Raw genomic sequence first — 26,247 nt, forward strand, 5'->3', positions numbered from 1 at the left:
AATATGACGACATTTCCGCTCAATTAAATCTCCCGCCATCGTTTCGTCTGGAGTATTTTGGTTTTTATCTTAAGAGTAACACGGCAGTTTTGCCCAACGCGCCAGATTATCATCTACTCTAGGCGGCAACGTCGAAAATGATGAAATTCAAATAATCTCAAATAAATCACAGCACTTCAAACCATTTCTAGTCTCGTAAAACGCATTTATAGGTAAGGAAACCACTGGTTATTTCATGATTTAATTTAACGCAATTCACAGCACAACCACATCGATTCTCATCATCGTCGATAGGCCTAAACAGTAGTAAAAAGCCACTGCGCTGCACATCACAAATTCAAATGAAGTTTATTCTTATTCTTATTTACTACATTATGTGTAGTTTATATCTTCATTTCTTGAAAAGGACTCGAAGAGATGAGTTGAAATCGATTGAAAAATGTAAATGAATTATCTAATCATCATGGAGAATTTGATTGTGGATAGTTGCGATTTTTCTAACTTTGTTTTACTAAAAACTACTACTGCTCACTGCTGGATTGGATACTCTTCCGGTTACAGTCAATCATATACTATTGAAAAAAAAGAGAATTGCTGTAAATGTACGGATCATCACCTCTCATGAATTATGACAGGATGCCATGACAGTTTTTTGAAAAAGTGAAAAATGAATAACATTGATATGCATCAGAAGAGGTGTAGAATAATCAAGTGTCAGTCAGTCATGTGGTCCTCCTTGTTGATTTCCTTCTATCTAATTTTCCCTTTAAGCTTGCACCGAAAATGGCCTCAACCACCGCGAGTCAACAACAGAAGTTCTCAAATCTGCGTAGACGTCTCGACCAGCTCGGATATCGGCAGCCGCTCGGAATAGAGTCATTACCGCTCGTCGATCGGCTATTCTCCGATCTCATCCACACGACGGAAAGCTTGAAAAACGCGAAACTGCAAAGTCACCGCGAGTTGAACGATCACACGAAATTCGAGGCTCAAATCGAACCGTATAAAACTGACAACGCTAAATTAGTGAAAGAAAACAGCGATTTACACCAGAAACTGTTAAAACTACAGGATTCAACTGATGCTAACGTTCGAGGTAGGTGGTGCTGGCGCCAATTGCTCAAAAGTTGATTAGAGTTAACCCTTTCAGTGCTGACTAATCAATACCCTATAGTGCTGGAGATAATTTGAAAATTTTTAAAAATTCCACCCTGGTGTGTTTAATAACGGGAATACCACTATAGTGCGTCTACATCGCGGCGCGGTGTATCGTAAGTTACTAGTATTTCACTATGTTTGACTGGGGCTGCCATCTTTCAATAGAGATAAAAACTAATTACATCAATACACTGCAGTGCGGTGTACTAGCAAAATACATCACCAATTCATACACCGCACTGCGGTGTAGACTCACTGAAAGGGTTAATCAGTATCAACCGGTAGTTGACAGCGTGACAATTAAAAGTTCATGGTTACTTGGTATCTACCTAGCCGCAAGTTATCTTAAACCATCTTTTCAGCAACTGACTTGATTATGAACAGTGCTGGCTTGACCGACGCTAAACAACCCTGAATACGCAATAAGTGAAAACTTTGGATATTTCATTGTAGAATTGAAAGCATCGCTGCGTAAAATCGAACACGAAAATGCCGACTTGAAGTTCTTGAATAACCAGTACGTTCATAAAGTACGACAGCTGGAGAAGGAAAGCAAAAGCAAAAATGACAAGATTATGCAACTTCAGGAAAAGAATTTACACGCCGTTGTTCAGACCCCTGGTAAGTTGTAGACAAACACTCGATGTGAACATGCTTTGAAATCTTTGTATAAGTTTATCTAGATTTTTATCTGTTAAACACTATTGATACTGTTAAAGGCGTATTGTACAGTGGACTCGTCGGAAGTGTAAAGATATATTTCACTGAGTTGAAAATCAGTGAGATAGGTAGAAGGTTCTACTGTTGAAATAGGATTAACGGTTGTGGTTTTTATAAGGTTTGCAAAGACCCCAGCAGGATGGTTAGTTAGTCTACAGTCAACAGGGTGGCGCCACTTGTGTGGAAGTCAGGAAATTTTCCTTTCTTGAAAAAAGTCGGGGAATTTTGTAAAAAAAAAAAAGCTAAGAATCTGTGAAGTCGGGGAAAATTTGTTGATATTGCTAGATTGTGCATAAAATCAAACAGTTTCCATCTACGCCTTACGCATTTGACTGTTAGGCCTAATGTCGGGGAGAAAAACGTGGATCAGGGAAAAGTCCTGAAAAAAGCCAGACAAAAAAAAGGTGGCCACCCTGGTTAAACTCACTCAAGTCGTCTTAGTTTATTCAACGCGACGATCATTAATTAATTTTGAGGGTTTATCCACCTGATGACTAATACTTAGTAAATTGAATTGAAAGTTTAAATTGAGCACGTTATTATTGAAAGACTGAAGCTATTTAATCAGGTGGTTTTCTCGGTGAAGTTAAAAAATAGATGCTCGATAATACAACCGGTGATTACTGAATTTACAGGAGGCAGGAAAAAGACGATTCCATTCCGTCGACAGAGAATGGAAATCGACTCGGTTCTACCGCCGGAATATTCCACTCCGAAACGTTATTCCGCGCAGCCCGAGGACCCGTACGTCGCCGACATGCTCGGCGTCGCCGACTCGAAAATCGCCGATTTACAAAACATCGTCGAACGATTGAAAGACGAATCGGAAATATCCGACCGAAAGAACGCTCATCTTCGAACTCAGGTTAGATTTTGATAGTTATTTCTCCTTCGAGTAGAATGGAAATACTTCACGGTTGGATCCAGGTGCAGACCTGACTTACAAGTGTTTGCTGAACTACTACCAAAAATATGAAAATTATCTCAAAATCTGAAAAGTCGGATTTTCGAATAATTCACTATTTTGATGTCAAATTGTTCTCATTTTTGGTAAAAACTACTTATACTTAGGGAGATAGTCTGATCTGATCCGGGTGCCTCACATGATATGATATGATATGATTTATTTGCATAAAAGATTGTTACAGAGTTTACAAATGAATACACAATATATGGAAAAAAATAAATAAATTTATATTTAAATTTAAATTATTTATATTTAAATTTATAAATTTACCAATAAATTATGCGAGGAATTAGGAGAAGCCAAAGTTGGCTTAATCTAGTCCTAATCCCTCGTCCATACACTCTCACATACACACAGACATATACACCAATTCACATTCATTTCTAGTTTACCAAACAAACCATGTGGCATAAATCTGAAAGTCTTAAACCTTTTGTTGAAGAAAGGCAGAAAAAAATCCAAGTGGTTTTGAATTTTACCGTCTCTTTTTAAGAAGGACATTTCAGGTATTTTGATTGCGTCGTGTGTCAGGGACCCTGGATCCACCCGTGTAGACTATGTAATTTTGACTGTATATAATAAATCAATCAAATTTCAAGCCCGATCGAAAGGTATGCAGAATAATAATCTCAATTCTTGTATTCCTCGATGTTGTACTTGTTATCGTTTGACAGTTTTAATTAGCCTAATTGATAGAATAGTTTGATCGACGCGAGTTATAATTTGAGTATTGTTAAACGCGCGCGCGCGCCCGGTACTTTATATCCCTCCCTGTCGGGAACAATGATGAATTTTGTATGAGAACTGGTCGTTTGCGCGTTGTCAGAAAAGAAAACACTATAAACTCCTGACGCACACACATGCTTGGTTCGAACGTTATTCTCATCATTCATTTTAACACAACTTGCTCTATTGTCATATCTTATTGATTTCATAATACTATATGTGATAGTAGCGTATCCCGCGTGCGCGCGTGTGTCTATGTGTATCATCCGACTGACTTTTACTAATTCGAATGCATTACCGACTAAGTTGTTAGTGAGTGCTCAATTGTCAGGTGGCCCATGACGCTTGCGTGCTCAAACCTATGCTGCAAATAAAGTAGTTACCGACTACTGATGTTATTCGTGGTGTGCATTGAACTGTAAGACTACCGCTGTGTCTCTGAGCGCGCTCACTCGTTCATTCATTCATTCATCAAAAAACATTAGCCGCGCTAATAACTAACTGGGTATCTGGATATCATCTACGCATGCAGGAAAATCTATAAGCCGTGTTATTATTAGCTCAGGTAGGATGGGAGAAAGTGATTTATAAATATTAGGAGTTTGTTTGATGTTTGCCTCGTATAAAATGATGGATCTTAACTCTTTAAGTATAATAATGCGGTTCAAGGAGTATTTAATTATCACGGGATCGACATCCAGTATTTTAGAGCAAGCGTTCGTCGTTAAACTGTTCTATCGTAATTGAAATCTAGATTGGATTTTAAGGAATTACAGAAAATCGAATATGTAGGAACATAACTTCTGTTCGATCGCATTCAGTTTATTGGCTTTCTCTGAGAGATGGTAATTTCTTTAGAATAGAGATTCTTTCAATGAAGAATTCAAGTTGAAATGGTTTTAAGAATCTATTCAAGTGACTGTCGATTAAAATCAATGTTCTTTTGAAATCGAGTAACTTTATTCAATGGTGATAATTATCTCTATGCATTAGTGGGATACCGGTAATTGAATATGGGACCCATATGAACGTTATGGTTCATGGTCTTGTCTATTCAAATTGTATTAAATTTTTCATATCCTTCAATGTTGAAAATTTTGTAAAGATCTTCGGTTCCTAACAATGAAATATGTAAAAAAACGACAATAGATCGAGTAAAATTGATAAAAATTGCTTACAAAAATGAGGAATGTGACAGGGTTCACACATTAGCGCGCTATACGCAGTGTGTACACCGGGCCTAGTATCGGTGTAGTAGTGTGTGAATTGTAGATAGAACATGTTTGGATCATGCCCCGGTTTGCTGGCATTATTCCAGTCATTCAAACACCGGTTGACAGTCGCTGATTTGTTGTTGGTTTCTAATTGAATTGGGGGAAAGGTAGGCGTTTTACCCGAATGTTCTCTACTGGATATTCTACTGATTCTTACGATTTTTACGTTATAATTTTTATATTGTTTAATCAGCGAATGATTAGTTGTGTTGCGTAAGGTCGGGAATTTACTGATTAGAATTTTTGAAAAATTCTTCGTTGGTTATTTGTACCGGTATTGCTATTGTATGGGAAAGCTAACTCGTATCGGATATATCTAGGCACATATTAGGCCTATTCCACAGTTTTATCATATCATTCAAGGTATTTCTAGGTTTTTTAGAACGTTAAATCTCATCGGTTCATACAGTAAATTAGTACTAATTATCGTCACGGATGTGATACGTTCGAAGCATACACTTCATCACTGTTTATTCCATTACTCTCATGAATATTGGAAAATTGTTTTTTAAAAATCCGATATATGCATACTCATATTTAACGTGAGTATGATGGATATTCTCGAGTGTAGAAATCGGGAAAATTTCTAGGTTGTTGTGACAATTAACCGGTTCAGCCACCGGTGGACTCCAGGGGCTGGTTGCATAGTCATGGCTTAGATTTAAGACTGGTCTAAGACCAACTTTGTTCTAGAGCCAATCTAACAACTTAAGACCAGTCTTAAGATTTAAGACCACTTTTGGACTTAAGTCACGACTGTGCGACTGGGCCCAGGTGATGATAATTAACTCATCGTGTATATCTGCATGTATTTTACTAGGTGGATTCTTTGAACACTGAAATAGACCGATTGAACAGAATGTTAGAGGGAGGTCGTCCGTACGATGTTGTCTCATTGGAGGCGCGAAATAAAGCGAATGAAAGACTCATTTCACATCTCAATATTCAGGTATGTATGAATTGGAAATTCATTTCGATTTAGATGTTACAAAATTTTTTCATTATCTACCGCAAAAATATAAGGGCGGAAAAATTGAACTAGATAATGCGACTACTCTGTCGATCTAAGCTGTATGCTTTCAAATAATCGGAAAAGTTATTCGACTGATAATGAAATGATATCGTTCTCCGTTGAATTCTAGGTCGATTTCCTGCAGCAGAAAAATCGTGATATGGAACGACAATTGGATGATATGAGAAAGTGCGAGTTATCGCAATCGACGCGACAACTTGATCTCGACGCAAAAAATCAAGTCTTACAGGACGAGTTAGACGTAAGATTGCATTCAATACGTTCATATAGGCGCCACTTACCTCGAAACGGGGGAAAATCTGGGAAATTTTCTTTTCTTTGAAATATTCGGGGAAATTTATATTTGAGAAAAAGCGAAAGGTCGGTGAAGTTTGTTGAGATTGCTAGATGGGGCTTTTTAAAAATCGAACAGTTTCTATCTATGTTTTACATATTTGACTAGATTGATTAGATTCTTATCAGATCAAGTCAGGGAAAACAGCGCGCATGTCAGGAAATAGGGAAATCGTGATATCGTGAAGTTTAGTAAAATGAAGCCGACAGTAGCCGATTAATCCCGTAGTTATATCTTCTGTTTGCGAACGAATGAAAAGTAGATTTCGACGTCTATTCAATCCCGCGGAAAATCTTAAACAAACTTTCATTGTAAATTCCTTATCTGAGAGAATGCTTCACATTGTTTGCCGAAACTCTGTTTAACCTACGAAGACGACGATGAGGGTCATTTTTCTTTGCTTAACCGAATGATTATATTTGCCATTCAATTCAACCCTTCGATTCTGAGTTCAGTTGTTGATTCTAGAATGCATGTTTGTTGTCCTGTTTGCGATAATAAACCACCGTCATCAATTTGTTCGACTACTTTAAATGTAAACATGTTGTTATGTAATTTAGTACTAATTGAAAACAGAATCATCTTTATTTCTCTGCCACTGGTTCAATATTAAGCATTTGTCCGGTGTTGTTTTTGACTAAGGGATAATTGTTAGTGGGAGTAAAATGATGTAAGAGCGTGAGCCAAATGATTTGTTGATGAAGTACTGGAAATGTCTGAAAGTGTTAGGGGGTTTTTCTAAATCCTCTGCACCCAACCTTAAAAGACATAACTAGTGTCTGTGGGTTATGGACCAAGAATTTTTCAATGACTGTTGTTTTAGTAAAGTGTTATAATGTACTGTACTGGTAGTATTAATACGCCAAGTTTCTTCCGCAAATTTGTAGGATGTCGATCGATTGGCCAAACAGTTGCAGGACGACAAAAAACGCGCGGTCAATAACGCCGGACTCGAAGTCGCCGAAGCTCACCTCGAACTGGACAAATCTCGACATCAACTCGACCAACTAGAACTGGAAAACGCACAGTTAACTGTGGTACGTGTTCTAATCATTCACACAGTATTGGTATGATGTTATACCATACTCACCAGTAAGCGATATTTCATGTTTTATAAACGTAGGAAAAGGATAATTTGATCAGCGAAAACGAAGATATCAAATCGCGATTGATGGCGATGAAATCGGACTACAGCAAACTGGAAGCTCTGCAAGATAAAGTTCAAGAGGATAAACGTAAACTGAGCACTCGGGTCAATAAACTAACGGCTAACGGTAAGTACTTCTCCGTTTAACATCGGGTGGATCATATCTCTATTGAAAACAGTAATAAACCTTTTTTAATGGCGGCAATTAAAACGTTTGATAAATGTGCAATTAAACGTGTGAAATTTTCTACTTACAGAAAGGGAACTTGTTCTGGAGATTGAAAGGCTGAAAGCTACTAAAGGGGTCAGCGCTAAAAAGAAGACTAAAGCAGGACATTTGGAGGCATTCATAAAGGGTTTGGAGGGTAAGTTTGATAAAAATTGTTTCTGTGGTATGAACAATGCGCCCTTTATCGATGAGTTAGTTTTGAAATTTCTTGAAGTAAATCAACATTCATAGTTCCCACACATCCAGGAATATGGAAAAAAGTTAAGCTTTTTTAGACGGCAACGAATGAATAACTTTGTCAAATTCGATTAGGATGCTGTTCTCACGAATCGACCTTACAAATAGATGATTTCCCTTGGAATACTTGGGAAAATTTTTGCTTTTTGATTAATAATAATAATGATAATAATAATAATATGTGTCTTATATAGCGTCAAATCCAGCCAGGCCGCTCAGAGCGCTTTAAATTTTCGGTATTATAACCCCGGCCAATTCTATACTCTAACATGTATCAGTCATCTCTCCCTGGGGAGAAGTAATACCGAGCTGCTAACAAACGCTCAGGAGTCATCTATCAGTCCAGGTACCAATTTACTCCTGGGTGGAGAGGCAATGAGGATAAGTGTCTTGCCCGAGGACACTGCGGCAATGTACGGGGTTCGAACCCACGACCTGGCTTCCCAGAGCCGAACGCTCTAACCATCGGCCACACTGCTCCACATTGCACCCATTGTATCATAGTATAGGAACTTTCAATGATATAATTGTAATTTTTATAACTCTCAGGTGAGAGGGATTACTGGCGAGCGGAGGTAGAGACGTTACAGAAGATGTTGAAGCTCGGAGCGCGTAGTCCATCTCGTTCGTCTCGTTGTCCGTCTCGCTGTCAGAGTCCGACTCGTAGTTCCAGTCGACCGCCGAGCCGAAATCAAAGTCCAACGCGTTCTCCGTCGAAATCGCTGAAAAACCGTACTCCCAGTCCGAAACCGTCTTCTACACCTACCCGAGGCAAGAAAAAGGTAATTATAACGAGTTCATTAAAAATGTTTTGTTATGAAATTATGAGACTTTCAGTTATGACAGTAATTAGTTGACAGTAAGTTGGTATGGTTTGAATCATATTGATGTTTGTTTCAGAATGCTGCTCATTATGAAGCTCTGATCAATGTACTCGAAGATGAACGGGATTATTACAAGCGAGAGTATGAAATAGCCCGAGGATCGCGCTCTCCGCCGACTAGCGACAAGGTTTGTTCAGTTTTAACTCAAACAGCCCGACCCCGTATAGGAGTGATGTTTGTTTTCTATTAGAATGTGTTATTTTTTGTGTAGTGCACCCACGACGTATCGGTGATTCACAGACTGCAGAGAGAACGCGATGAACTTCAATGCTTGCTGGACAAGTTTGAAAGACACATGGCAGAGGTAGCTATCATTAGAATTTCCGTGTCACGGTTTTACCTAGCTAAAACTGCTTTATCCGAAACTTCTAAATTGTTTCATTTAGATCCAAGCCAATGTGAAGATTCTCACTTCGGAAAGGGACAGTCTGAACAGACTTTATGAGGAGGTATGTATCATCAGTTATTCTCGATCCTGTTACTGGTGAATTTAAGAGTTTGAGATAAAAGATTTTGATTCCATAAAGCTTAGCCTGACCGAGGCATATAGAATTGTAAAATCTAAAAATATTGTGAAATTTGGATTTTTAGACGAAATCAGAATTGCAACAGTTACGTCGACAGATCGTCAAATCACCGAAATCTCCGAAGGTTTCACTGGCCGCTCAGTCTGTTTTACGTCGCGTTGAATGCGAACGAGATGACGCACTCGCTGACCTCAGACGTATGATCACTGAACGTGACAGTTTACGTGAACGATTAAAGGTTCGTGATAATCGCAGATAATTGTTATTTTCGAAATGTTAATACAACGGGGTGGCCGCTGACCTGGTACACCCTGGGAATTCGACATATTTTATGAAATACCTGGGAAACGCAGGAAATTCGGATAATGCAGTTGACCACTCGATTCAGTGAAAAATGAATGAATTGTGATATTTCAAACCTGGATATTTTTCTAATTCAAGTCTGATAATGTCTATAGAATTAAGGTAGACCCCGATTTATGCTTACTTTTCCGGTGAAATCCCAAATGTACGGAACAGTTCTTAATTTTATTGCTAAGTATTTCGTGCTGGAGTCTTTTCATAAAAGAAGTTTATGTTAATTTTTGTTTAAGATTGCGACCGAGTCACAGTTATCAGATAGAGCCCACCTTGAACAACGTATCGAAGATTTACAAAACAACATGAAAATCGTAAGTATCTAAACACATATAATATACAGGTACATGTATATCCAATGATTTTCATGATGGTAATGATTTCGTTTCGTGATATATTTTTAGATCGAAGTCGAAAGAGATGATCTAGGCTCGAGGGTAACGTCGTTGAGAGAACTGTTAGGATCGCTCGAGGAGAAACTAAAAGATCAAGTTCAACTTACGAACGCCGCGCGAGACGAAGCAAACCAGAACAAAGGAACAGCCGGACACATGAAGTAATTTCAATTTATCTCGGTTTTAAAACGATATAATAGCGATGAGATTAGAATCAGAACTAGGGTCCAGTTTTACGATCAAAAGTTTAAGTAAAATATTTGGTTTAGTTGCCATATTTTCAATCACTTAATCAATTTAGGCTTAAACTTTTAACTGGACCCAGGACTCAATAATTCCTTTACTGAGTACACTTTTGAGTGGGTTATAAAGCCTAGTGCTGAGAATTAACTGAAACCAAAAATCATAGTTATGAATTTACCAAAGGAAAATTGTAAGAGGATTTTGACATTTCAACTAAAATTCTAAGAGCTATTTTCATAAATGGATTTATTCTCCCAATAGCAATATAGTAACGATAAAATAAGCTGTAGCAGCTAGAATATACGGGTTATTAGTGAGCAGTTGATTCAAACTGATAAATTTTAAACGTATCATTATGTTATTATTATTATTATTATTATTATTACTGTTATTATTATTATTATTACTACTGTTATTACTTCTATAATTATTATAATTTTTTCAGGTGCAGTGACTTGTACAGCCTCTAGGCTTTCACTGCTTCCTTCATTTACTGTTATTTCTCTTCACTATTGTCGTTATTATATCTTGTACTTTAAGTTAAATGAAAAATAAATTATTATTATCGTTGAACAGATTGTTAGCGGAACAAGCAGAACGTTCCCTGGACGAACAACAGAGACGAATGATTCGTCGAGAAGCCGACCTACGATCGGCGCAAGATAAAATCAACCTGCTCGAAGATCGTATGAAAGATATGATTCGTATGCAGGAAGATTCGCGCGACGAATCGATCAAACTACGACAAACGATCAGCGAACTCGATAAAGAGAAGGACATGTTACAAGTAGCGGTCGACGAGAAAACGGAACGACTCGCGGGGGCCGAGGACGAACTGGCGCAGAAAAATCAACTGTGCGGCGATCAACGAATGCAAACATCTGAGCTAGAAAATAAACTAAAGTAAGTGGAAAAAAAAAAACAATTTTCATGTTCTACTCCTGAAAACAAGAGAATTTTATGATCTCTGATTGGAGAAATATTCCCATAAATGTAATTACGGCTCCTACAATAATGGGGAAATTAGTTTGGATGGGAATTTGATAGATAATTTTTTCTAATCTGGGAAATATTTGGGATATTTGTTTTACACATCGTGTGTTCATAGTTCTTGGGTGTCAATTGTTTGCCTGCACAGAGCAACTTTTTCAGCGATTTTCTCGAAAATTACCGTTTTGTCAACCAATCACCATTAAAAATTGTACGACCATATGTACACTTTTAATGAAGGTCTCTTTTCCATTTGGAATAATTGAAAAATCACCCGGATGATTCTTTAATAATTTTGAATTCATGTCCCTAAATAATGTGAATTATACGTATCTCTGACCTCTTTGCTTCAGACATACGAATGAAGGTCTAGCTTACAAAGAACATGAAATTACCAGTCTACGCCGACAGTTAGACGCCGCGCAGCGCGATAATTCAGAATTGAGTCGAGCTCGAGAGGGTGCGTTACGCGAAAACAGACGACTACAGGAAGATCTCGCCGTCATGACTAAAACTAATCAGGTACGTAATACTTTATTTTCGGAAATAGTTTTGTCTTTGTACCTTAGATTTTGAGAGACTAATATCGCGTTTGAATTTGTAGGGGTTGAACACTGATTTAGACGATGCTATGGCTGAGACTTCAGAATTCCGAAGTCAAGTTCAGGATTACGTCAGTGAAGTGAAGAGAGTCGAAGAATTATTAGCTCAAAAGGTAGATTTCGTTTGTTTAGTATATGGTTCCCCCAGGGGTCATTCATTTATTACGTACGCATTAGGGGAGGGAGGTCTGTGCAATTGCGTACTGTAATGCTTAATGTATATGAAATGTATATGAAAAAATGGCCGATTTTGGGTACAGAGGGGGAGGGGGGTTGAAAAATTCAAATTTTATGCGTACGTAATAAATGAACGATCCCCCACAGTACTGGGAAATGGAGGGAAAAATTGGGGAATTTTGAAATGGTATTTTCGAGTTCAGAAATATTTGGCAATTTCATCGATTTTTCACAATGATTAAATTCACCTTTATTTTCTATTTCTAGGAGGAAGAACGAAGCGATTTATTGGAACAATACCGACAGTTGAGTCTGGAAGCCGATCGATTCCAAGCGGAAGCTCACCAGCTCGAGAGCGAAGGATCGACGCTTCGTTTAGAGGTTCTAAATAAAGAGGGCGACGTTCGTCGATTGAAGGATCGTATTGAACAGCTGGAGAGAGAGATCAGCGAGGTGATTGATTCTAGGAAATAATCTAAAATTGTTCAGACTTCGCACTAGACTTGTAAAACTCTACAAAAATGTGTCTAAATATTTGCTCTCCCTTTTTATGCCATATCCCTTTTTATGTCCAGAATAGACTTAAATTCTATGCACCACAAGCTGTGTTAAAAGAGTATGAGAAATCTTATTTGAATCTGTCCAGATTGTGATCAGTGTGGCGCGTATCAGTTATTGTATTTTGCCATGAAAAAATGTTGAAATCCTGGTACATAGTTTGAAAAAAAAGCCAATTGTAAGGATGTTGAATAATATGTGAAAATTCCTGACTTCCACAATCTGACCCCTGATATTGCTCTAATCAGACACATTTTGATTTCAACTTGAATGGAGTTAACTTATACAAAATATTATTCTGTATACAAAATAAAATTATATAATGAAAATTCTGTATATGAAATTTATGATTGAGCTATTTGCGAAGCGTTTCAGCTAATCTACTCATTAAAACGTAACATATTGATTTCTCCTTTTCAGAGTCGTCGTGCTGAACAGCAATACGAACTGCAGGTGTCGAATTTGACGAAATCCGTCGCGAATCTGGAGGGAAATAATCGCGACGTTGAAGAAGAGAGACACGGTCTGTTACGGGACGTCGCTGCTGTTCGAGATCTGTGTTCAAGACTGGAAGCGAATAAAGATCAACTTCAGAGACAACTGAATAACAAAAACTTAGACGTCGAACAGGTAAAAATATCTATAGCGAACTCTGCTTTCTTTATAGATAGGTTTTAGAAGGGCGACCAACCCATGAAAACCAGCCACCTCAGTTCAAAAATCTGCTGCCCTATTAGTTGATGTCAATGTGTTATCTATCTATGCCTAGTCAGAACAATAAGGGATCATTCATCTATTACATACGCATAAAATTTGAATTTTTCAACCCCCCCTCCCCCTCTGTACGCAAAATCGGCCATTCTTCCATATACATTAAGCATTACAGTACGCAATTACACTGACCCCTCCCCTAATGCGTACGTAATAAAATGAATGACCCCTAATAGCCTTGTTAGTGGTGGGTTAATGTGAGTTTGCATCCGAAATTAAGCTTCACTTCCCATAGATTTGTTGTAACCTATAACCTCAAAAAGCTTTGCGTTTGGTGTACACAATATTACGCTTGAAAATGAATACGGCTACTCTAAAATCCCAGCATAACGAGAGCTAGCGTTTGAGTACCGGTAAAACTTGTTTCACTTCATCGATAAGTATGAGAATGTGCGACTAAAATCTGAACCGAATTTGTTTTAATCGCAGTTACAAAACTCGATCGATGAACTGAACCACGAAATAGACGTAATGAAAGCTCAACTGAGCAGCGAGAAAGCGAACGTACAAAACCTCGAGGATATCATTCAGAATAACAGAGAGAAAGAGTTCAGCGCTCAACTGTCGACTCAGGAAAAATCAGCTGAAGTTCAACTACTCAAAGACCGATTAGATAATAACGAAAGTAAACTGTAAGTTATTCCGCCGCTGAATTTGCAGCTCAATTTTTTACGACGTTGCTCTATATTTCGATGCATTATTTGAAAATTCGTATTTTTTTTCTAGCGACGCTCAAAGTCGGGAATTATCGCAGCTGAGAACGAGAAACCTCGAAATTGAAACCGAATGCGAGAGTCTTAGACGTCAACTAACTGCTGAGAGATTCGAAAAGTGAGTTTCGCAATCATAGAACGAAAATATGGGAACTAACCGTATTCTGATGAATATTATCATTATCGTTACTACAAATCATTATTACAAAGCACTTTATTCAAATTAGGCTCCAAAGCGTTGTACATAAAATCACAAATTTTAGATTGATTATCGACCTAACTTGTATCACATTTACAGACAAGGCAACTATTAACTTAAAAAATGTCTTAAATGAAAATGAGTTTATAAAGCAAGCTTAAAGTCATGAAGTCTGCAGGTCTGCCTTATGAAACTGGGAACAATGTTCCATAAAACCGATCCTACTTGGGGATAATGATCTAAATAATATATCCTTTATGTATGATAATATTGGACAGAAGAAAGACCTTGATCCGATGACCGTAATATGGCATACATTTAATGGAAAACTATTCTTTCAGAGAGAGATGTATCCAGGAACTGAGACGTACGGGTATCACGCCACCGGCATCGGCTCGTGCGCCCGTATCGACGTCACGAGGATCTTACAGTCCTGTGAGGTATGAGCCCGCTGAAATCTCCACTATTCGCGATATCGAAGCCTCCGCGTCCATTACTACTACTGCGCCCAAAGAATTGCCCCCAGATCTTTATAGGTGATATATTTTTTTCGAATAATGCATACAATAGTCATCCAGCACGGTGTAGGTGCTACAGCTCACTGTATTATAATCCTCGGTATTGGTATAACGGTATGTATAGTCACTATATCACCTTCCGATTTCCAAAAAAGTGCACTCCAAAATTTTCGCTTCTTGAAGAAATGTTTCTTAATATTTCCATCGAGTACTGTACCCTTTCCTATGGTTTTTGCCAATATTTTCTAAATTTGGATTTATCGCCAATGGTTTTTCTATACGACCCGGCCCTGCGGTATTGCATTTAGCCACCGGCGAAATCCGCCATCTTTTTTCTTGGCGTTCTCGCAGTAGAACGCGTTGGATTTTTTCGCCGTAAAAATCTGGGAATTAGGATATTAGGGAGTTTTCACTCTCGTAACGGTGAGTCCGTTCGGTTTGGGGGTTATCCCTGATTTCTTTTTTTCCGTAAGAATTTTATTTACAAATATAATTTGATTGAATTGAATTGAATTGTTTTGATTTGTAACAGGATAATTATGCCACCCCCTCCTAAGGGTCAGCATCGTGGCGGGGAGGGATGCGGGCATTTGTTTGGCGCCTGGGACAACCACGATTCATGTGCGTCGTGCAGGCGCAAATCCGGTCAAATATGTGCAAGGAGCAATCCTTGCAATATTTGCGTCGTGTGGTCCGAGGACCTTTGGCTTCGGGCCGATAAGGCTCTTAAACTAAGAGATCGTCGTCGAGTTAGCAGGGATTCGTCGGTTTCGGCCGATGTGCCAACCGACGTTTCTAATCCTGTTTCTTATCGTAAAGCGGAGCGGTCGCCGGTCGTTCAGGTACGATCGGCTTCCCAACTCCGTTCACCGGGGAAGAACGCTGGTTCACCGGCACCGGTCTCCGGTCATTCACCGGTCTCTGGTCGTTCACCGGTTCGGCCGGTTCGGCCGGTTCAGACTACATGTTCGGAACCGAGCGCGCGCCGCGGTAGTCGCGAACGGCCCGCACCGGTTCGGTCGGTACCGGTCCGGTCCGGGTCGGGCATCGGTCCGGTTCGGTCCGGTTCGGCCACCGGTCCGGTCCAGACGTCGTCCGGTACAAAACATCCGGTACGTTCATCGTCTGATTCTGATCGTCGCTCCGGGGATAGAGCTCGCTCTCCCACTAGATTTAGACGCCGGGAGCGTAATAAACGAGCAAGATCTCCTTCTCGCAGATCAAGGTTTGATCGCGAGAGGGACTACGATCGTTATTGTCGGAAGTTTCGCCGTCGGTCTTCTCATCGTTCGTCGACGTCGGTTAGCGATGAAAGCGATTCTTCTAGTAGGTCACGATCCCGTTCGAGGGACCGTCACCGAAGTCGGCATGATCGTCGGGATACTGGAAAATACCTGACTCAGAAGGATTTCCATGTATTTGAGGAGAAAATTTTAAACTTGTTATCTTCGTCGCAACAAGTCGCTGCAACTTCTACAACAGGTAAGCCTATTCCTGATTGTCCGGTTAGAAGTTCGCCAGCCCACTCAGTTTTTCGGAATTCTGACTCTGAATTCCTGGATGCTGCGGTAGGGTCTGATTTCAATGAGGATCCGGTCCCAGAGGCGGCAATTCCTTCTGGGGTCGTTCCTGTCGCAAGCAATTGTGGGTTGCCCCAGACGATGGGGGCTTCCCTGGCTCGCAATGTATCTCCGTCCCGTTCAGTTTTATCCGAACCAGCGGGGGACATGCCATTTAGAGCGATGATAAGTGAGTTCTTTGTCAAGCACGGGGCAACTCGCGCTAAGCCCACAGCAGCTCCTCTGGTCGGTGAGTCAATGGAAGCTTATCGCCCTCCGGACTCCGATCTTAACGTTTTACGGGAATCGTCAGCGGTTTCAAGAGAATGGGCTCGATTGGATACGCAATTATGGGGTGAATGTCGGCCTGGAACTTTTTCATTTCCCCCTCCAGAACGGGGTATGAAATCTGGGAAATATTTTAGTTCAACCGATCCACCTATAGGCGCATTTCGCTCGGCGTATTACGCAACTCCAGGTGCTGTGGATCACAGTCATAACTGCCTGGATGCTGATTATACTTTGATCAGCCCGGATACTGTTACAGCACAGTCGGGTATTCGTTTGCCTAAGTCCGGTTTGGTGGCCATGACGTCAATCCTGGACAATCTTACCAGGGTTGGTTCGTTTCAAGATATGGCACTTAAGGTGTTGACGGGTGAGCTTCGCGAGACTCACGCCGCCGTTCATGCGGGCTCCGACCCAGAGTCAGTTGCCCTAAAACTGGAGGGAATGGACCGGATTATCCAATCTTTGGCTCGGTCTGTTTCGCATGTAATTCCGTTGTCGGTTCGGGGTCAGGCTAATCTGGTGTTAGCCTCCCGTCAGTCAGTGATGGACTCCAGTGCCAAAACTCGTCTACCGGATATGGTGTCCAATGCTTTGCTGAGAGCCCCATTGGGGACGTCTTCACGTCTCTTCTCCGGTTGGTGCGCTCCGGTTTCCGCAGAGCTGAGGAAGATTCGGGAGGTTCAGGCCAAGTCCAACCCCCGAACTCCGTGGAAAAAGCGTTCTGGTCCGACGCCGGCGGCGCAAGGTTCGGCACGGACGCAAACAGGACCATCTCAAACTTCAGCGCTTTCTCAGGCGGCTTCGGATGCCGGTTGGAGAACTAGCGCGCAACTTCAACAATCGTGTCAAGCCTCGTCCGGTCGTAACAGTTCCGGTTCGTATCGAGGCAAGGGGAAGGCTCCAAAAAGGGGCTCTTCCTTTCGGAAAAACTCGAAATGAATTCTTGGGACCAGTGGGAGGTTGTCTGCAGCAGGCAGCAACCCACTGGTCCGACCTCTTTGGAGACGGTTGGCCCTCCCGGGTCGTCTCTCGGGGCTACCGTCTCTGTTTCCTAAGGCGACCGCGCCTGATGAGGTCACCTCCCGACATGCGGCCAAAACCAGGTCAGGAGGCCTTAATCTCTCCGGCTCTCAAGGAACTGGCAGAGAAGGGAGCGATAGAACCAGTTTGCAACGAAACTTCTCCCGGCTGGTTTTCTCGAATATTCATGGTACCAAAGGCCACAGGGGGTCAACGGACAGTGATAGATCTGTCATCCCTCAATCGGCACCTAGACATTCCAAGGTTCCGGATGACCAAGCCCAAGGACGTGATTCAAGGGCTCCGTCCGGGTCAATGGGCGGCTTCATTGGACCTGAAAGATGCTTACTTTCAGGTTCCAATTCACCCAAAATCTCGGCGATTTCTCAGGATAAAGTGGAAAGGCCGCCAGTTCCAATTCAGGTCTCTTCCATTTGGCCTCAGTACGGCCCCGTGGGTTTTCACCAAGTTGGTCAAGTCAGTTCAGAAGGTACTTCAGTCAAGGGGTGTTCGACTGTTCGTTTACCTCGACGACTGGTTAATAGTCGCGAATTCGGCTCAGGAATGTCGGGAGGCAATGACCTCAGTCTTGGACTTAGTCCATCAGCTAGGGTTCCGCGTAAACAGGGAAAAATCTCAGTTGACGCCGGCCCAACAGTTCACTTATCTCGGCATGGACTTCGATCTCCGAATCGGCAAAGTCTTTCCGTCTATGGTTCGAGTGGCCAAACTTCAAGAAGCTGTAGCGGGAGTGTCCACAACCCCGAGAACAGCTCGTTACTGGTCACGGCTTCTAGGCTCCATCAGCTCCATGGGTCTGGTGGTGCCCTTAGGCCGCCTCAGAAGCAGGCGCTTGCAACAATATTGGAAGGTCTTCTGGTCTCAGTCGAAGGGCAACTGGGAGGCCTTGATTCCCGTACCTCCAACCGATCTAAGTCCGGATCTTCAGTGGTGGGCGGCCACTACGAATCTTCGGCTCGGGGTGTCACTAGCCCCGTTAGAGGCTCCAGTTCGTGTATTCACGGATGCCAGTCACCAAGGTTGGGGGGCACATCTGGAGAACCGAGTCAAAGCCGGGAAATGGTCTCGCTACGAGGCCACCAACCACATAAATTTCCTAGAAATGCTGGCCGTGTGGAAGGCCCTGAAGTTCTTTCACAGGAGAGTGGAGGGCCACCACGTTTGGTTAGCCACAGACAATTCAACAGTGAGGGCTTACCTTCAGAACCAAGGGGGCACTCACTCAGAAACCCTCACAGGTCTGTCGGCCAAAATTCTTCTTTGGTGTCAGACAAAGGGCGTGTCCCTGACTGTGGCACATTTAGCAGGGAAAAGGAACGTGATGGCCGATGCTCTGTCTCGTCGAGGTCAGGCTATTGCGACAGAATGGGTTCTCCACCAAGAAGTAGCCGATCGGGTTCGGGGCATTTTTGGCAATCCGCTGCTGGATCTGTTTGCCACCCGGTTCAATCGGAGGTGTCCTCTGTTTGTGTCCCCGTTTCCAGACGCGGAAGCGTGGGGGGTCGATGCCTTCTCTCTGGACTGGTCGGGGATGCATGCGTATGCGTTCCCGCCCACACCAGTCCTGCCGCGCTTACTGGATCAAATAGAGAGATCAGTCAATTGCAACATAGTTCTGGTAGCACCATGTTGGCCGGCTCAGAAATGGTTCCTACCACTTCTCAACCTACTGTGCGACAACCCCAGGATTCTTCCGAATTTCCCATCGCTTCTGTCTCAGGGGATCTTTCGGCATCATCCAAACAGCCAGTGGTTAAATCTGCTCGCCTGGCCATTGTCCAGCGATCCTTGTCAGCTTCAGGCTTTTCAGAACAGGCTGCCTCCTTTATCGCAGGATCTAAGCGGCCATCAACAAGTACCATTTACGATGCCAAGTGGAGTCATTTTGCGGATTGGTGTGCTGCAGGGGAAATTGATCCATGCTCACCCTCTGTAGCTCAATTGGCAGATTTTTTACTGCACCTATTTGTAGCAAAAGGTTTACAGGTCATAACTATTAAAGGTTACCGCTCCGCGATTTCTCATACATTGCGTGCTTCTGGATGGCCAAATGTAGCAGGGGATCATCGGATATCCCAGCTGGTTGCTGGGTTTTCTATTTCCCGGCCTCGGGTAACAAGGACAGTTCCACCATGGGATCTGTCTGTAATTTTGAAGAAGTTAATGGAGGCTCCATTTGAACCTCTTTCGGCAGCGTCTTTTGCAAATTTGTCAAAAAAGACTGTATTTTTGCTGTTCTTGGCTTGCTCGGCCCGTCGCTCTGAGATTCATGCGCTTTCAGTCCGACCAGGTCACATTGTCTTTGGGCCAGCGAATGAATTTGTTTCGCTGCGGCCTGCTTTGGAATTTTTGGCAAAGAACCAACGACCAGGCTCGGTTGGGCGTCAATGGCGAATTGAAGCCCTAAAACATCGAGTGGAACCGGGCATCCCGGACAGGACTTTATGTCCTGTGCGGGCGTTGTGTTTCTATTTAGATCGCTCTGCTTCACGGAGGGGTTCACGGGAGCGGTTATTTATTCCGCTGCTGGATCACCTAAAGGGTGATATTTCGCGGGACACAGTAGCCCGATGGGTCTCTTCAATGATCAAGGACATTTTATTGAAGGAGAATCTTTCCTCGGAGGGAGTCGTTTCTCATCAAGTGAGGTCTATGGCTACTTCCTGCGCAGCCTTTTCGGGTGCTCCGTTGGAGGAAGTCTGTCGGGCCGCCTTTTGGAATTCACCGTCGACATTCACGTCATTTTATTTACGGGATGTTTCAGGCCAGTTAGGCTCATTAGCTTCACTGGGTCCTGTTGTCATGGCTCAAGGTGTCCGTTCTTTCCGATCGGACCCTTTAGTGTAGAATATTTATGTAGCATTATCAGGATCACAGGGGGTGTATCCTTGTACATAGTTTGGGCTCATATCTGCAAGTATTAATTTCGCAAAATTCTGGGGGGGGCCCCTGAGCTGGACGGACTCACTGTGGCCAACCGGTCTTCCCTGTGCTACAGTGCTCCATTCCGTGCTTGGGTAAGTGCTCTCTTTTTCCCTCTTACCTTGCGTTTGAGCGGTGGTTTTTCTATCTACCTTTCCCACCATCCTTGTGCTAGGCTAGTCTAGCAAAAACCATAGGAAAGGGTACAGTACTCGATGGAAATATTACAATTTTTGGAACTAAAATTTGTATTTCCGAGTAGTACTTACCCTTTCCTATGGTGGGAATCCCGCCCACCTGCCCCGCATAGCTGTTTTTTTTTTTTTGGTCTGCTATGACGAAAAAAGATGGCGGATTTCGCCGGTGGCTAAATGCAATACCGCAGGGCCGGGTCGTATAGAAAAACCATTGGCGATAAATCCAAATTTAGAAAATATTGGCAAAAACCATAGGAAAGGGTAAGTACTACTCGGAAATACAAATTTTAGTTCCAAAAATTGTAATTTTGTTGCATTTTCTGGAAATACACAGCAATTTTTATCACCCTGTCTATCTCTCTTATCTTCTAACATATATTTAATTATCTGTCGTATCTCTTGACTCCTTTGATCCATAAATGAATTATCCTTCATTTCGTAACGTTTCAAAATATTCTTCGGTTTATTCTAGTACAGGTTTGTAAACGAGTAACAATTTAGATATTTCTTTTAAATCGTTTTTATCTGTTTTCGTATAATATTTACCTATACTTATCATAAGATTTTGAATATTTCTCAAGAAACAAAATAACAATACACAATTCAGGTTTCAAAGTTAATGAGCAAAACCCACAAATGATGATTTAATTATTCTGATGGTTTCGAAGTTTTGACAACTTAATCATCAGAGAAAAGCAAAAATTCTCCCTTTTAGTCAAAACCTAACAGAATAAATTGTTAAATCATTAACTGTGTGTTGTGATCATTAACTCAGTCAATTTGTGCGTTTCATTTGACTTAATTAAATCTTTATTTCTTGTTTTATTCAGATCTCCGACACCGAACAGAAGATCACGATCTCCGTATTCTCCGAGAGCTGACGATTTCCAATGAACGAAACTTTAAATACTAATCATTTCAATAATGTACATAGAATTACATAAAACAGTGTCAAATATTGAAGTCATTCTCCGACGATGACGCGGATTGTCTTCAGAATTTTTAAGCTATGTATTATTTACATACTGCAGTAGATTCCGCCTTTCTTACTAGAACTTCGGAAATGTTTGGGGCTTACGTGGAACCCAAAGAGATAAGGCGGGATCTACTGATAGATTATCGTACCCCGGTATTGTTAATGGTTGTTCTTCTGAGCCAGGTAGTTTTGTAGTATCTCGACGTTTACGGCAGACATTCCTCGCGACACATTCCAGACGCGTAGAGAGAGGAATTCGGTTCGAAATTTTGTACGATGTTTTGTAAAATTTGTTACAATATTTGATGCTCGAATGGTTGAAAGTAGATGCGATTTTTAAACGTGGCTAAAAATAGTATTATTACATATCGAAGTAACGACCTGTACATAGACACCGTACAATCAGTGCAAGCCTCCCAACTTTATTGTTATAGCTAGCTTTTGAAATTGATCGTAGATAAGGCGTAGTGGGTAGTTTTTAGTCATGGTTCGTTGGGGCTTTACTGAATGAATCTACAGGAGGGAATTTTTAGACTACCCTTAGATTTTACTTAGATTCTTGGTGGTGTTTCTTAATTTTCAAAAGGCAATTATTTGAATTAGTTAATATCATTATTCGTACAATATTAAGAATTCAATACATGTGAAATGACGTGAAGTGTGGTGCATATCGGACCAACGGGTATAGACTATTGTTTTTACGTGTAAACGCTAAGAAACACCATAATCGTATTGTGCATTTAAAAGAGTATTCCATCGTCATCTTTTCATTAACATCATACAACGCACAAACAAGTCATTTATCACCAACCAATTGTATCTAAGAAGAAAAACGTGTATTTTTTTAAAATCGAAACCATTGTCATAAATGATGCGTGTAATTCAAAGAGCAGCTAACAAAACTTCCAGCTCAAATTGAAACATTATTCCTGTAGACGTAGTTCCTTCGTTTGATGGCGTCGCATTTTGCGAAAAACTTTCGATATTGTCGGTACTGAAATACAGAATCTACGTACAGTGAACTTCATGAAGAAGGATTTACAATTTACTGTGCTGATTGTGAAGGTATTGTTTACCAGTTTTTTCGGATTCATATTTTCATCATTCGAATCCTAGACTTCGCCGAAACGTTTAAATAAAACCTCGTATTGGTGTAGATAAGCGCAATGATACACAATTCAAATATAGTTCTAATTGAAACTTAAGAAAGCTGTATGTTGATCATCTGGCTTCATAATTGTTCATATGATTACGTAATACATGTAGGAAGTTGCTTCAAGTCTTTGCTGGTCAAAGACTGTGTTTAGTTTATTTATTACTAAATTACAACAATCTTATTTTGCGCAATCGATAAAATGATGATAACATGTCCTGTAGATTTCTAAATGAGCTGTCGCCATTCCCGATTTCGTTGATTTTGCCTTGACCTAATTGATGAACACTTCCTTTCAATGTGTGATAGGATTTTAGTTTTTGTCAGTCGGTTCGATGGCTCAATGATTGAGTATCGAATATATTTTCTTGTTATCGAATAAACTATTTTAATAGATTCATATCGTAGACTGTATGGTTTTTACCAACGATTTTGTAGCGTCATTAATGAAATGAGTTTCCGATCATAACAGACGTGTGAGTTTGTTCTAATGTATATGTAACTTTTTATTTTAATACCTAAATAAAATCTGTTGAAACGTATTGAATATAAAAATAGCAGTTCGTCGTTATATTGTCTGAGGTGGCTAAAGAAAACTACATACAATAAACCTCACCTAACTCGATTTAAAAAATGATTTCGTCTTTTTCGAATCGGTCTAAAACCTGATTAGCAATGTCCGAATAAGGTGAGGTTTGCTGTTAATTGAAGAAGATGCGTCTGAATTCTCGAACTATGTGCATAGCAACGCGAACATCCAATCACCGTCATCACTAAGATCCATCACTAAGGAGACCGTTGCTGCCGAACTTCACTACGCTGAGACTTTCAATGAAGGCAAGCGTTTGTTCGACTTGTTTCTAGAAAAAGTTGACAAAGTAGTAGTATAAATTCAACTCTGAAATAACGTTTTTTGTTTGAGAATAGTTATTTTCTAAAAACCTGAGAGAAAACGACTACAAATCAAACGTGTATTGAGAATTTCTGACCACTCAACGACACTGTAGAATAAAGAATATTTGAGAAAGAAAATGGGTGTTAAACAAAGTAAGATGATTCGTCGAGGAATGACCAGATTAACACGCCACAATAAAGGTACACATCAAAAACATTTCAATCGGTTCATTTCATCATAACTAAAACTAATTTTTTTGAATAAATTCTTACGAAACTCGGTCTGGATTTTTCAGTTTTTCCTCATATGGAAGAACGCGTTCCGACTGAATCAGCAAAACCAAATACTGATCAGAAAAGCATATCCAAGTTGGAGAAGGTATGATCGATTATTAGATTAGAAATTTATGAACGTGGCTTTTAACATAATTTTCAAATAGATGCCTGGTATCTTACAGATCAGCAAACCTGTTGGTGAACTGGACAATATGGAGGAAACAGCGATTCACATTAAAGATGACACAGATGATGACCTTTTGGATGAAATCGATAGCTTGTTAAAAGAACTGGACGAAGAAGGCGTTAAACCAAAGGAGAAAGTTGTCAGTAAAACCGTCGAAACAAGCCGAAAAATTACCAGTGAACCTGCAATCATAGAATCAAAACCATATAAACCAGCAGCAAATGTCTCAACAATACGTCCAAAACAATTAAAGAGGAGTCCAACAATCAGAAGAAGACGATACACACCAGCATATCTGTCGATGTGGCAACCACACCGGGTACATTCACAACCAGAAACTAAAACAACTGAAGTAACTTATCCACAAACCAAACAGTATAAAACTCCAGTACTCGATCCAGTGAGCAACAGCCGATCAAAACCAGACCTCGACAGAATTTTAGCGTCTAGAAAACGATGGCAGAAGAAATAGAGTTGAACGCCCCGGGTGTCGGACCTCCGATGTTTGGCTATACTTGTCGTGATATCTCGAATGATTCGGGCCCATTCGAGATTCCACGATTTGTCAACCAAACATCGGAACATCCACATCGTTAATGCGTACCTTAACCTCCATCCGTGATCTCGTATATACTCATACAACAGTTCTACAATTGTTTTGATAAATCTGAAAAATAGAGGTTCGTAAAACGTTTTTCTGTTTTGGGTTCAAGACTCGGAATAAACTCTATGCTCTGCTTTCAGATATGCTAATAACAGTTTAGTAAATGAAAATCATGAACGTTACGTAGACGCCCAACATTTCAAGTAAACGGGTGGGTATAATCGGATCATTAATTACAGACTTCGATAAGCTGTTTCGTCCTAGACACAAAATATGATAAAATATATACGTATGTTTACTTTGTCGTGTGAATATAGCCATTAGTTACTGTTTCTCGTTGTTTTTCTCCGTGGGAGAAAGTAAACATGGTGAACATTATATCAAACTATCACCGACATCTCGCGATAATAACAAATTAATTTCTATCAGAATTTTGCCTATAAAAATGCCATTGCTCTCAGGTGAAATCAGTTCTACAATAATTGCTTCACGAAAGGTAAGTCCTGTGCGATAGAGGATAAAATAGGCTAAAATAGTTGCGGATATTCAATAAAAATATGGTTCAGTTTCATACGTATTCACAAAGTATCTGGCGGCTCGTTTGCATTCTAATTTCCATCATAGTTTTCCGATCAAAAACTTAGAATTACTTTCTTTTCATTTTCAGCTTGCTTGTGCCATAACATCAAATACAAAATGAAGGTTTGTCCTGTATTAATTTCGAAATAATAATTATTCAAAAGCAGCCTTGAATTCAATGCAAATTCAATTGCAATCTTCTTCAATTTGCAAGAGTTGTACATGACAAACTAGATTACATACATCAATGATACCGTGTATCTGTGTAATCCGAAATTGACGCAGTTACTTGAAAACTAAAGACAAATCTATTTGCGATATTCAAAACTTTCAATTTTTCCCTTTCCGTTTCAGGTGCTGTGTATTGTCCTTGTCGCCATGTTGATGGTCGGAGCCCAGGCCGATATAACATTTACTAAATGTATGAAGACTTGTTGGGATGACGGATACGAGTGTGGAACCAACTGTATCGCCGGAAACCGACCTTCTGCTACTGTCATTGACTGTTCCAAAACCTGCAAAAGAACACTCGATAATTGCTACACCAATTGCAAATATTGAACATTTCTTAGAATGACAAATAAATGAATTGTAAATGATTTTCTGTCCCTGTTTTTTTTCTCGTTACAAATGGCGAAAGGTCAAAACAAGATTGTAGGACATGCTCGTTTACAGACATACAAAAATGACCCTTAAGCCCAGTTGAAAAATGGCTTGTTTTTTAAAAACCCATGGAGTCAAATTAAGAAAAAAAAACACATACAAATTTTCAAACGGTTTCTATTATAATATGTAATTTTTCAACCCTA

General features: G+C 40.5%; 1 protein-coding gene and 1 long non-coding RNA gene across 3 annotated transcripts; both read left to right on the forward strand.

The window, feature by feature from the left end:
- Window positions 1-130: 130 nt before the first annotated feature.
- Window positions 131-23,439, forward strand: LOC141906138 (centrosomal protein of 135 kDa-like). Of its 2 annotated transcripts, XM_074795347.1 has the most exons (25): window positions 131-212; window positions 772-1,096; window positions 1,612-1,779; window positions 2,514-2,743; window positions 5,666-5,794; window positions 5,988-6,119; window positions 7,100-7,249; window positions 7,336-7,486; window positions 7,617-7,724; window positions 8,375-8,607; window positions 8,726-8,836; window positions 8,921-9,013; window positions 9,096-9,158; window positions 9,301-9,474; window positions 9,830-9,907; window positions 9,998-10,149; window positions 10,808-11,134; window positions 11,575-11,743; window positions 11,826-11,936; window positions 12,268-12,453; window positions 12,979-13,188; window positions 13,759-13,961; window positions 14,056-14,160; window positions 14,583-14,681; window positions 21,600-23,439. In XM_074795347.1, exons 2-25 carry the CDS (start codon window positions 784-786, stop codon window positions 21,661-21,663), a joined length of 3,759 nt encoding a protein of 1,252 aa, XP_074651448.1. In that variant the 5' UTR covers window positions 131-212; window positions 772-783; the 3' UTR covers window positions 21,664-23,439. The 2 variants fall into 2 exon arrangements, with proteins under 2 accessions (XP_074651448.1, XP_074651450.1); XM_074795349.1 differs by lacking the exons at window positions 131-212; window positions 772-1,096; window positions 1,612-1,779; window positions 2,514-2,743 and adding an exon at window positions 4,078-4,136 and having other exon boundaries at window positions 14,583-14,777.
- A 1,859-nt stretch (window positions 23,440-25,298) lies between these two features.
- LOC141905879 (uncharacterized) lies at window positions 25,299-26,037 on the forward strand. Its single transcript, XR_012619282.1, has 3 exons — window positions 25,299-25,355; window positions 25,527-25,561; window positions 25,793-26,037. It is a non-coding gene; the product is annotated as an uncharacterized LOC141905879 (long non-coding RNA).
- The last annotated feature ends 210 nt before the right edge of the window (window positions 26,038-26,247 follow it).

Source organism: Tubulanus polymorphus, chromosome 5 (genome assembly GCF_964204645.1).
Source record: "Tubulanus polymorphus chromosome 5, tnTubPoly1.2, whole genome shotgun sequence".
NCBI classification, from domain to species: domain Eukaryota; kingdom Metazoa; phylum Nemertea; class Palaeonemertea; order Tubulaniformes; family Tubulanidae; genus Tubulanus; species Tubulanus polymorphus.

What these genes read in the sequence shown, in the direction of transcription:
- LOC141906138 (XM_074795347.1), top strand. Translation starts at nt 784, where the DNA reads ATGGCCTCAACCACCGCGAGTCAACAACAGAAGTTCTCAAATCTGCGT. An exon ending in TTGAAAGACACATGGCAGAG is followed by an intron (nt 9,014 to 9,095) that starts GTAGCTATCATT and finishes TGTTTCATTTAG; the next exon opens with ATCCAAGCCAATGTGAAGAT. An exon ending in TCATGACTAAAACTAATCAG is followed by an intron (nt 11,744 to 11,825) that starts GTACGTAATACT and finishes TTGAATTTGTAG; the next exon opens with GGGTTGAACACTGATTTAGA.